Source organism: Galeopterus variegatus, unplaced genomic scaffold (genome assembly GCF_000696425.1).
Source record: "Galeopterus variegatus unplaced genomic scaffold, G_variegatus-3.0.2 Scaffold6326, whole genome shotgun sequence".
Taxonomy (NCBI): domain Eukaryota; kingdom Metazoa; phylum Chordata; class Mammalia; order Dermoptera; family Cynocephalidae; genus Galeopterus; species Galeopterus variegatus.
This window is the reverse complement of record NW_007732437.1, coordinates 66,118-78,778: the sequence shown is the minus strand read 5'-3', so window position 1 is coordinate 78,778 and position 12,661 is coordinate 66,118. Positions and strand designations below refer to the sequence as shown.

The 12,661-nt window shown below is 34.5% G+C and overlaps 1 protein-coding gene across 1 annotated transcript in view; it reads left to right on the top strand.

The window, feature by feature from the left end:
• LOC103606126 (coiled-coil domain-containing protein 91-like) overlaps positions 1–12,661 on the top strand; it is a gene marked incomplete at its 3' end in the record, with an annotated part of 80,872 nt that overhangs the window by 21,971 nt on the left and 46,240 nt on the right. Inside the window, exon 2 of the mRNA XM_008590715.1 lies at positions 2,648–2,755. Within this exon, the coding sequence (XP_008588937.1) occupies positions 2,648–2,755 (108 nt within the window). The remainder of the gene's footprint in view (positions 1–2,647; positions 2,756–12,661) is intronic.

The window sequence follows — 12,661 nt, the reverse complement described above, 5'->3', positions numbered from 1 at the left end:
TTTTTTTTTTTTTTTTTCTGTCTTTTTTCGTGACCAGTAACAGGATGGCAACCCTCGGTGTCGCGCCCACACCGCGCTCAACCAGTGAGCGGACCGGTCTCTACATGGGATCCAAACCCTCGGCCGGCGGGAGCGCCACCGCGCTCCCAAGCGCCGCACTCTACCGAGTACGCCACCGGGCTGGCCCTTCCATAAACTTTTTGAAGTACCCTCGTATACTATTTGTTGGAGTTAAGAAAATTAAAGAATTATATAATTATAGACAATTCCCTCAGAATAATCACAGCACCTTTTATAAACAGAAAACTGTCATTCTTTTTGGGGACTTGGGGTGTGACAGAATTGTTTTTTTAATGGAAAGAACTGTTTTCACTTTCATATCAGCCACAAATTCAAATAATCCCACAATTACACAATGGAATACTACTCAGCTATAAAAACAAATGAAATACTGCCATTTGCAACAACATGTGGTATTTCTTTTTCTCTGCCTGACTCTTTTCACTCAATATTATTCTCTCAAGGTCCATCCATGTTGTTGCAAATGGCAGTATTTCATTTGTTTTTATAGCTGAGTAGTATTCCATTGTGTAATTGTGGGATTATTTGAATTTGTGGCTGATATGAAAGTGAAAACAGTTCTTTCCATTAAAAAAACAATTCTGTCACACCCCAAGTCCCCAAAAAGAATGACAGTTTTCTGTTTATAAAAGGTGCTGTGATTATTCTGAGGGAATTGTCTATAATTATATAATTCTTTAATTTTCTTAACTCCAACAAATAGTATACGAGGGTACTTCAAAAAGTTTATGGAAGGGCCAGCCCGGTGGCGTACTCGGTAGAGTGCGGCGCTTGGGAGCGCGGTGGCGCTCCCGCCGGCCGAGGGTTTGGATCCCATGTAGAGACCGGTCCGCTCACTGGTTGAGCGCGGTGCGGGCGCGACACCAAGGGTTGCCATCCCGTTACTGGTCACGAAAAAAGACAGAAAAAAAAAAAAAAAAAAACAGTTTATGGAAGAATAGAATTGAAAGATAATACCAATCTTTCCATGAACTTTTTGAAGACCCCTGGTATTTTGCCAAAGGTAAATTAGAGACTTATATTGTTAGTCATAGTTTAAAAGGATTAAATTTTGGGGTGCCTTATGTAAATTAATTATTAGGAACTTTAAAAGATACATTGTATACATCAAGGGCTAGAGCAATCCTAGTAAGCAGTTCCTTATTTTTGATTAAACCTCAGTCAGAGCTTTATTTTTATATATTTTTTACTAATTTACTGGTAATTCTGCAGCTTTTTAGTGATGACTACTGAATTGTAAGAATAGTAGAATCATTAGACAGTCTAACATTTGCAAGAGAAAGTTAATGATCTCAAAATGTGAGACTTATGCAGAGGTTTTAAAAATATTTTTGTCTCAGTTTTTTTTAAATACATGAGTACTTAACGAATCATTAGACAGTCTAACATTTGCAAGAGAAAGTTAATGATCTCAAAATGTGAGACTTATCCAGAGGTTTTAAAAATATTTTTGTCTCAGTTTTTTTTAAATACATGAGTACTTAACATGTTAATGCATGTTGTTTTCAATTAAGTAAATCTGTTTTCAAAACAGACATTAAGAGATTTGTCTTATTTTTCTTTTCTTGGTAAGTCTTCCAATGGCCTGTTTTCTTCTATGAGATGTGTCTGTTTCAACTTACTATTTTGATTATGAGTAGTTTATTATACAGATAGACCTTTAAAAATAGAGTATTTGCTAAAGAGTTCTTATGTATATGGTCGAGTGCATATTTTAGAATGATTTAGGATTTATAAATAGCATATAAGACATTGTTGGGAACATCTTAGTATAACATATAAAGCTTTAAAAAAAGGAAAAGAAAAAAGATGATAATATTGTAAGTATCTCCAATAAGGAAGTGAGTGGATGGAACATCTTCAAATGCTGATTTGGCTTTTCTTAGAACAGTGGTAACTGACTTAGGTTCCAGCATTTACACTACCCAGTAAAGTTTGTTCAGTTTCTCAGGTTTTATTACTTTTTATGAATACTGCCTTGAGATTCTGACTTACACACTTTGACTTATACCTTTCACATTGGGGGTGTGAACTTCCTGGGGGGCAGTTCTTTTATGTTTGAAGTTGCTCAGAGTTTCCATCTGCTTTTACTTGACTTGTGGTCTTGAAGATCACGCTTGGCCCATGGGATATTACAGTGTGCCGAGAGGATGTGGAGTTTTGTCAGCCAGTGAAATATGTCTGGTTTTTTTTTCTTTTTTCTTTTTTTTTTTCAGCAGCTTTCACATGCTCCTCATCCTGTGTGGTCTTTGGTGAACTGAATTTATATTTAACAGAGAGACTCACTCTCTTTATCATCTTCTGTGACTTGGCCTTTTTAAAGGAGAAGGTGTGTGGAAGGAACATCTGAGCCAAAAAACTGTAATCTTGGCAATAGGAAAACCCGAAACTGAAGACTTAAAGTAGTGCTATATATATATAAATGTGCTTCAATATTCACAAGTGTATATTTTGTAATGCAGAAGAGTATCCTATTTCAGATATGTACAACTGTCAAAAATTCTCATGCCAACAGTAGACTCCAAGTTATGTCTGTGATCCAAATGACTTTTTTGCTTGTTTTTAGGCACTACTGCAGTCTTCAGTTAAGCAACAAGTAGAATCTATTGAAAAGCAGTACATTTCTGCAATCGAGAAACAAGCACACAAGTGTGAGGAGTTACTAAACGCTCAGGTAATAAAAGTGCACATCCACTACATATTTATACTTTTCTTCGGATTCTTCTCCCTGGAGAGCTCTAAAACTGTTTATTCAGTTTCATGCCATTTACTTTCCTTGGTGTGTTTTGGAGAAAAAAAATAGATACTTATGTAAACTAAAAGTTTGAGAATTTTATGATAGACTCGAAACAGGACTAAAAGCCTAAAATATGTGGGTCTCCCTCAAATTAATGATTATTATTATGTTAATTTCTGGGTTATAATAATATTCACCAAATATCAGAAGTAAAAAGATAGCTATGAATGCATTATGGAACATGAATGACTTTTCATGACATATGATTTAGAAATAACATCTGAACTTTTAAACCATTTATATATGTTTGAGTTACCTTTTGTTCCAAACAGGCATTGGTATTTGAATTTTTCCATTGAATTTTTTTCTTTTCTTGATTTAATGTTTTAGAAGGCTTAAATGATTAGCTGCTTTACATGAAACATTCAGTTGAGAATTTATGGATGTATCATAGTGTAAATAATGTATGTGAGAAGTTCCTAGCAATACTTTTCAATAATATAAAACTTGGTAGGTGAAAAGTAAATCAACTTTGTTTAAAGGACCTGTTTTATATCTTGGGAAGAAAATTTACTAAGAATTAGGAAACAAAGTTTGGTATAAATTGAAATGAAAATTTTTAAAAACGCCACACCATCATCAAGATGTGGGTCAATTCTACTAAATATTTTTCAATGTCATTTTAATAAATGGCTTGAAAGAGGAAATACACAGGGAATTTCATAAATTTGATGTAACAGTTATACTATTTTGGGTGGTGAAATGCCAGGTTGTCATAAGTCTATAACTTTATTAATGGACAGAAAAAGCACAGAGAAGAGTTAAGTTCACAGAACTTTGAAGCAGCATAAAGCATATATTTGCCAGGATTGGCTGGGTTATACCCTAAACTCTCTGGCTTCAGACAACAAAAGTTTGTATTTTACCCATGCTACATATACATTGAAGGTTGTCTTGTGCCTCTGTCTCATGCCGTCCTCACCCTGGGAGTATATTGATAGTGTAATTCATTCCTATGTGTAACATTACCAGTTGTTATTGCAGAGTGAAAGAGAACCCTGTTAGACTTTGTATCAGTAATTAAATACTCTGGCCTGGAAATGAAACTTCCAGTCCCAATTTGTATCCCCATGGCCCCACCCAATAGTAATAGTCAGGTACTGAGATCCTCTGTGAACCTGGAAGGGAGAGAGTAGGAAAAATTTGGTGAACAGAATTAATATGCCTCATTCTACTATTTTGGACAGCAAATATTCAAAGTCTCCATCTCACAAGCAAATTTACATATCCTGTCCACATGGGGGAAAATCTGAAAGTTTCATACAGCTGTGGCCTCAAATGACAGGGTCTCTGAGTGATAGGAGGGGAATGACAGTGCTGCAGTCTCTATATTACAGGGTCCAGATATGGTCCCTCTAGACTTGAAGAGCTAAAAGTTAAAATATAAGTTGTTTAGCCAAAACATATTTGCTATACAGTGATGAGACAAAGGTATTTACTGTAAACACTCCCAATATTATAGGTAAAGAATCAGAGACACACAGCTATCTCTAGTAAGTAGTAATTCTAAAATCTCAATAGACAGATTAGATAGGAGTCTCTGTCCTAAGGGTAGGGATTTCTCTTTGATGTACCATGATTCTTTTTTCAGTGTTCCGAACATGTTCTCCAGTCCATGGTTCCTGTGGTCTTGTAGGTTTTTCATTTTTCAGTATCTTTGTTGGCTACATTTTATGTGGATATTGGAGATTATCCAGTTTTTCAGACTGCTTTCTGTCTATACAAAATTGGGGGCCCAAGAGTCACTTTAGGTAACAAATAGTCACAGTTTAGGGTAATGATTCTTTGGGCTTCTTACCTATTTTATTACAGCGAGCTCTGTTTTTTAAAGGCATAACCACAGTTGCTTTAGAAAACTACTTCCTAGATTTAATATATTTATGTTTTCCATGTCATGCTTATCTGTATGTCTTTGTCTCTCTCTTTATTTGATTACAGATAACTTCATTTTTATCACACCTGGGTCAAACAAATCCTTGGGCTCTCTTTTCCCCAAATCATTTAGTTCAAATTAACGTATACACTGGGCAGTCCCAGCTTATTAGGTCTTTGCTTGGAGACACTTTAATCCATTGAGTTTTTAACAGTGCATGTGACTAACACTTGGTTTTATAACTTGCTGCAAGGCTGATGTAGTTGGTCTTTGTTGCTGAAAGATCTTATCAGTTGTTTCTTTCATAAATTGAAGTTGTGAAGTGGTTGTCTGTGAAAGTTCCCAAATTTCTAAACTTTTCTATTTCCTGTGATTCAATGCTTGTGAATTCTCTTTTTCCTATGAATTTGATGCCAAGCTTGTCTTTTTCTTGCAATGCCTTGTCAAAAATAGCCAACAGCAGAGCTATTAAATTCAGCTAAGTTGTAGGTTAAAAAATTAACACACGAAAATCAGTCATGTTTCTACACACCAGCAATGAAGAATTGGAAAGGAAGTTAAAAAAGCAATTCCATTTACAGTGGCATCTAAAAGAATAAAATACCTAGGAATAAGTTTAACCAAGGTGTTGAAAAACTTGTACATTGAAAACTACCAAATATTGCTGAAACTAATTAAAAATGACCCAAATTAATGGAAAGATATCGCCTGTTTGTTAATTGGAAATATTTGGTAAAGAGCATTCAAGATTACCAGAGGACATTTATTAGGATTATAAGTAGTTCAATATGATGAAATTCTATTTAAAAAGCAAAGACTAAAAGGCGATGTGATTAGTAGGTAAAATAATGTACAATATAGAAATGTTGATCCCACATTTGTTTTTCAAATCATATTTCTTGAGATGCTATTGGAAATAAATTTAATTCAACAACAACAACAAATAAATATTTTTGAGAAAAGTGCAAATTTAATAGCTGGATAGTTCCTTAGGAATCATTTAGTTCAAACTTTTCTTTTTCTCTCTCACTCACTTTTTTTTTTTTTTCTTTCAAATTAAGAATTTAAGGGAAAAGCAAGTTGACACTAAAACAGACTAGTAAATTGATCCCTGGCTTTGTTACTTAACTATGTTAATTAAGGCAAGTTCCTTAGCCTCACTGTACCTCATTTTTTATCTACAAAATGGATACACAAGTAATTCCTAGGTCATAGAATTGTTCTGAGTATTATTTGACATCAGATTTGCACAGTGCTTAGAGTAGAACTTAGCACATTCGAGGTGTTTAGTTGATACTGACTGTATTATTATTATCTTTGTTATTCTTGGCCAAGATTATTCATGTAGCTAGTATCAGAGCCAGGGCTGGGAGTCCGATTTTCTAATTTCCAGTCTACAGAAGAAAAGCTATTTATTCGTAGTTCGTATTTTGTCTTGTGATTGCTGTCAAAGAACTTTTACATTTTTAAACATTTACTTTGGGGTCACTGGTATATGAATACTAGACCAACCTTTTGTTTTATCCTTCTATCCTATTTTAGCTTTGACACTATTGACATCATATGTGTGGGGATTTTCCACACCAACAACCAGTTTCCCAACTGTCTGGACACCAAACGGGTGTCCCATAATTCAGTTCAATTCTGACACTAACTCTCTGGAATTAGCATCAGACTCAACAAGTTTAAGGGCTCAGACCAAGAATATTGTCCTCACTTCAGAGGGCAGTCACAAGTACTGGGTCCCCAGGGTACCTACACTTCTGTCTGCTTTGGCTACAAAGTTAGAGGTTGCCACAATTGTCCTCCTGTCAGTTTTGATAATTTGCTAGAATGGCTCGTAGGACTCAGGGAAATACTTTACTTGCATGTATTGGCTTATTATAAAAGATACAAGTCAAGAACAGCCAGATAGAAGAAAAACACAGGACAAGTTATGGGAAGAAAGGGGGTAAGTATGTGTGCACGAAGGGATACATACACACCTATATATTTCCATCACAATCAAGATTAGAACATTACTATCCATTTAAGAAGTTCTCTCATTCCCCTTTACAGTCATACCGCCTTGATAATCTCTGACCCCAGGCAACCACTAACTTAACTTCCGTCACTATTGCTTTGTTTCATCTTTTCTATAACTTCATAGAAAACAAATTATGGAGTATGTATTCTTTTGTGTCTGGCTGCTTTGGTTCAGCATAATGTTTTTTGAAAAGACTCACCCATGCAGTTGCATATATTAGTAATTTTATGTTTCAGTTGCTAAGTAGTATTCTATTGTGTGGATATATAGTATTGTGTTTATCCATTCAGTTATTGTTAAATCTTTAGATTGCTTAAAGTTTGGGGCTGCTGTGAATGTTTGTATAAAATCTGTGGGGACATATGGTTTTATTTTTGTTTATAAATATTTAGATATGGAATTGCTGGGATGATATGGTGAGTGTATGTTTAACTTTATAAACAATTGCCGAACTGTTTTCCAAAGTTGCATTATATTTTACATTCTCACTACCAAAGTGTGAGAGTTCTCTTTTATTTGCCTACACAGCACTTGGTAGTGTCACTCTTTTTCATTTTAGCCATTTTTGGGGTGGGGAATAGTATATCATCTCATTGCATTTATCTGAATGACTGTTGACAATTACCATCTTTTCATGTGCTTACTTGCCATTCCTATTCAGTAGTCTCCCCTTATCCGTGGTTTCACTTTCCACAGTTTTAGTTATCCAAGGTCACCTGTGGTCTGAAAATATTAAATGCAAAATTCCAGAAATAAATAATTTATCAGTTTTAAATTGCAGCTGTTCTGAGTAGTATGAAGTCATGTGCCATCCTGCTCAATCCCACCCAGAATATGAATCATCTCTTTGTCGATAGTATCCATGTTGTATGTGCTACCTGCCCGTTAGTCGTTAACATTAACTGTTCCTGACATTCAACTGTCGACGTCATTGTGGCTCGGTGATCTAGGATCCCTGAAGAAGATGGTCCTCCTTCTGACATTTCATCAGAAGGTCATTAGTAGCCTAATGCTATGTCATGATGCCTGTGCCATTCATCTCATTTCCTCTTGTCATGCAGGCATTTTATTATTTCACAGGCATCCACGAGGGGTCTTGGAACATATCCCCCAAGGATAGGGGGACACTACTGTGCTTATCTTTGTCAAAGCCCTTCATTAGTTTGAGTATTTTTTTCCTATTCCTAGTTTTTACGTAGATGTTAGATTTTATCAAATGAATGTATTTACATATTTATTATCTTCGTATATGCGTATGTGTGTGTAAGTTTTTCATAATATTCCTTTTGTTGTGAGGTTATTGCTCAAGAAAGGAACCAAACACTCAACTGAAAAATATAGCAGGGTCTTTATTATCCGGCCAGCGACTGCTTCCCCAGATATTCTGGTGAGAGCAGCCCCAAGCCTAAGTTTGAGGGGTTTTTAAAGGAAAAAAAATCGCATAGTCACACAGCCAAAGTTATACCCCCTCCTGGCATGAAGTGGGGAGAGGGGTTTCACAAGGCCTAAAGCAAGCTGGTTACAGAAGCCAAGATAAGCAAGTTAATCAGTCAGGGACAGCAAAAACTTCCCCGTGGTAATCCCCTCCCTAGGTTGCCTGTTTATATCTTGATATAGTTTTTGGTTCTATCGGCCAAAGACAACATAGGCGGGAAATTTAAAATTTTACATCTTTAACTTCCAGGTACAGGGTGTCTGGTTTGTCTAACGAGAACTTCTGCTAAGGGTGTTGGGGACACTCTTGGGGAACGGAAGAAGGGAGAACTTGATAAACTGAAGGCAGGAGGGGAGGAGGCGGCGGAGCAGGAGAAGGGGAACTTTGATAAGCTGGGCATCAGTTGTGAAATGCTGGGGGCTAATGGCATAAGTTAAATCAATTTACCTTGTCACACCATATCCTTTAAAAAAATGTAGAAACTGTGTTGATATCTCTTGTCTTAGTCTAGATATTGGTAATCTGTGTCTTCTTTCTTTTTTCCTGATTAGTCTGGTAGAGGTTTATCAATTTTTTTGAACTTCTTGAAGAATCAGCTTTTGGTTTCATAGATTTTCATTTTATTTTTTTTTTATTTCTGTGTCACTGAATTTTTTCTCTAACCTTTATTATTTAATTTCTCTAGCTTAATTGGCTTTTAATTTGCATTTATTTTAGTGACAAAGTAGAGGCTTAGGTTATTGATTGAGACCTTACTTTTTAAACGTAGGCATTTTATGATATAAATTTCATTGTAAGTACTGCTTTAGATGCATGTTTCACATTTTCAAATGTCATGTTTTCATTTTCAATTAAAAATACTTTTTAACTTATCTTTCGATTTTTTTTTTCTTTTATCTCTGGGTTATTTAGAAGTGTATTATTTAGTTTCCTAATATTTTGGTGTTCTCCAGATGTATTTCTATTATTATCTATTTTCATTCTAGTGCAGACAGAATTTATTTTATGTGGTTTGAGTACATTTTTGAGGTGTGTTTTATGGCACAGAGTATGGTCTGTCTTGGTAAATATTCCTAGTATACTTGAAAAGATTGTACAGTTGGCAGTTGGTCGAATTCTTTATAAATATAATTTAGGTCAAATTTTTAGGTTGTCTTGTTCAATCTTCTGTATTATTCCTGATTTTCTTTCTACCTGTTATGCCAGTCATTGAGAGGCAGGTGTTGAAATCTCTAACTATTCTTTTGGATATGACTATTCCTCCTTGCTGTTCTATCAGGTTTTTATTTTTTTCCCTCTAGTATCAACACGCATATTTAATGCATACACATTTAGAGTTATTATGTCCTCTTCATATAATTGTCCCTTTTTCACTATGAAATGCCCGTATCTTTCTCTTTTTTGAAAATGTAAGCTGGAATTCAAAACCACCTGTTTGAGAACTGCTCATTCTCTGGATATCTCCCATGTATTTGTGAAATATACATGATAAACTTCTGTTTGTTTTTCTCTTATTAAACTGTTTTTTGTTACAGGAATTCTTTCTGACTAAAAATCTGTGGAAATGGAAGAAAAAAATTATTTTTCTTTCCCTACAGTTCTTCTTGGGCTTTACCCATGTTTTTAACAATTATTTTGTTCCCTTTGCTTCTTGCTTTCTCTCCTTTTTCATGCATTTAATTTCTTTGCTGTATTATAATCTTTATTAATTGCAAAGTGTAAACTTTATTAATATTTGTTTTTTTCTGAAAATTTTTGTTAAGCCGTTAATTAGTGAATGACGTTTCAGTACTATATAAAATTCTATAGCAGTTATTTTCCCCTGAAGATATTATTCCATTGCTTTTAATTCTCTTTTGTTGTTTATGAGATGTCTAATGTTGGTTTAATCAATGATGTTTTGCAAATAATCTGTCTTTTTTTTATACATCCTGCTGAGGCATGGCAGTGATAGCTAACTGCTCATCAAAACTTGTTCTTTTTCTTACTTAGTATAGACTTGTCACTGACAAGTTGCTGTTCCTCCAGGGAGCCATTTCCCTTGCTTTTTTTTTGAGTGGTTGCAATTCATAAAAGCCTCCTTTTGCCTCTGTGCTCTCATGAAATACCTGTCAAATAAAACAATTGATATGAAATAAAACTTTTCAGATTCAGCAGTTTAATTTCTTTCTTTTTTTTTCCCTTTTTGTCTTTTTTACTGACTGGTAACAGGATCACAACCCTCGGTGTCGCACCCGTACCGGGGACCGGCAACGGGATCACAACCCTTGGTGTTGTGCCTGCACCACGCTCAGCCAGTGAGCGGGAACCGGTCTCCACATGGGATCCAAACCCTCGGCGGGAGCGCCGCCACGCTCCCAAGCGGCGCACTCTCCAGTGCGCCACCGGGCCGGCCCCAGCAGTTTAATTTCTTTTATGATTTTCCTGGACAGTAAACAAGGTTCGAGTAGCTTAGTTTCCACCATTCATTAGTGAGTGGAAGTTAATCTGTGTCTCTTCTTGACCAAAATGGTAGATATACTTTTTCTGCATTTCATTCCCCTTCTGCCTGAAAGAGAAAACAGTAAGATCCTTGTCAATGGCAGAAGCACAAGTGGAAGTAGATTTAGTCCTTGAGTTACCACATGGAGGGAATCTGTCATTCAAGAACATTTCCATGAATAAGAAAGAAATTTATGTGTGTTAAGTCACTGAAATATTTGGGTTTATTTGTTGATAGCAGCTACCATTACAGTAATATATCAAGACTCATTTGGCTTTACCTTTCTAAAATTTTTATACTGTTAATTAAACATGTATTTTTTAGAACCCAAATTTTATCACAGCAGTATCTAGAAGCCTACCACAAAGTTTAAATATTTAAGAGATATTGTAATAATAAATGAGCATATGCAGTAAGTCAGTCAGTTTGGATCCCAAGCAAGTAAAAACTTTCTTGTTTTGTCTATGTGTAGGGGAAGGGAGAAGATGAAAGTTTCTTTAGTTTGAAAGTAGATATAAATTAAAAAGAGAAAAGAAAAAAAAGAGAGAAGTAGAGAGTAGAACAGTGATTACCAGAGGCAGAAAAAGAAAGTGGGGAGGGGGATCAGGGAAAGGCTGGTAGACTGGTACAAAGTTATAAAGCTACTGTTAGATAGGAGGAATGAGTTCTGATGCCCTAGGATGACAATAGGTAATCATACTGTATTATATATTTCAAGATAGGCAGAAGAGAAGGTCTTGAATGATATAACCACGTAGAAGTGATAAATGTTTAGATGGTAGATATGCTAACTATTCTGATTAGATCATTATACAATATACACATGTATTGAAACAATAAATTGTACCCCATAAACATGTATAATAAAATTTAAAATTTTTTAAAAAGTAGATATAGATTAAGGTTTAAATGTTAATGTATTATTCAAAAATATAATTGAAAAGATCAAAAAGTACCTCAACATTTAAAGAATGTTTTAATTTAAAAAAATTATTTTTGATCCTGACTATATTATATTAATTAAGAAATGGATGCTTTATGTGTGATTTCCTGTATATCACATGAATCTTTTCTGTATGGCACAGGCATTTGATCATGCTTGGCTTTCGTTCAAGTATCGGTCATTACATCTCCAGATCATGGGGATGTTTTAAAATAGTCCCTGCATTCATTTACAGGAAAATTGCTAATGATAGATTGTTACAAGACACCCACTCTTATTCTGCTTGGACAGAACAGAAAAATATTGTGGTCTTACCACCTTAAACATAGAGAAAAGAACTTAGGACAAGAAAGTAGAAATAAAGCAAGTGTCATATTGTTAAATTATTCAGGTGTGAGATATACCATATGAAAATCACTTAGAAACAACGAGAAAACCATTTCTCCTTGTTTAAGCATTAATGCTTTCAAACTGAAAATCAAACTCTTTTTTTACCTTGGGAAGATAATTTTTTCCTACTGGCTAGATAATATGGAAAATACATGGAGCTAAACCAAGAGTTTCAAGTATAATTAGCTAGCATTTTAGTAATATTATGGTCCAAGGAACTCAAGTTATTTTTTTTTTTCTAGTCTACTTTAAGATATATCTACTTTAATCATTTTTCCCCAATTTCCTTTAAGGCTCATCTCTTTGGATCTCACTTTGGCACCAGCTTAAAATGTTGTTTATTTATAAAGTGCATTTTAAAATGAGTATTATAAAACATGTTTACTTGTTAATGAGGATATATTCATGAAATCATTATAAAACATACAAAATATTGTCTTATTTTAATAATTGTGATTTGAATATAATCTTTTAAATATGAATAAATTGCATTAAGAAAGTTGTATGTATATTTAAGTTTATTTTCAGTACAGAAAAAAATGTTTTGAGATGAAATTTGTCTCTCTACCTAAAAAATTCTTTTTTTTTTTTTTTTAATTTTTATTTTGTCAATATACAATGTATATGATTATTA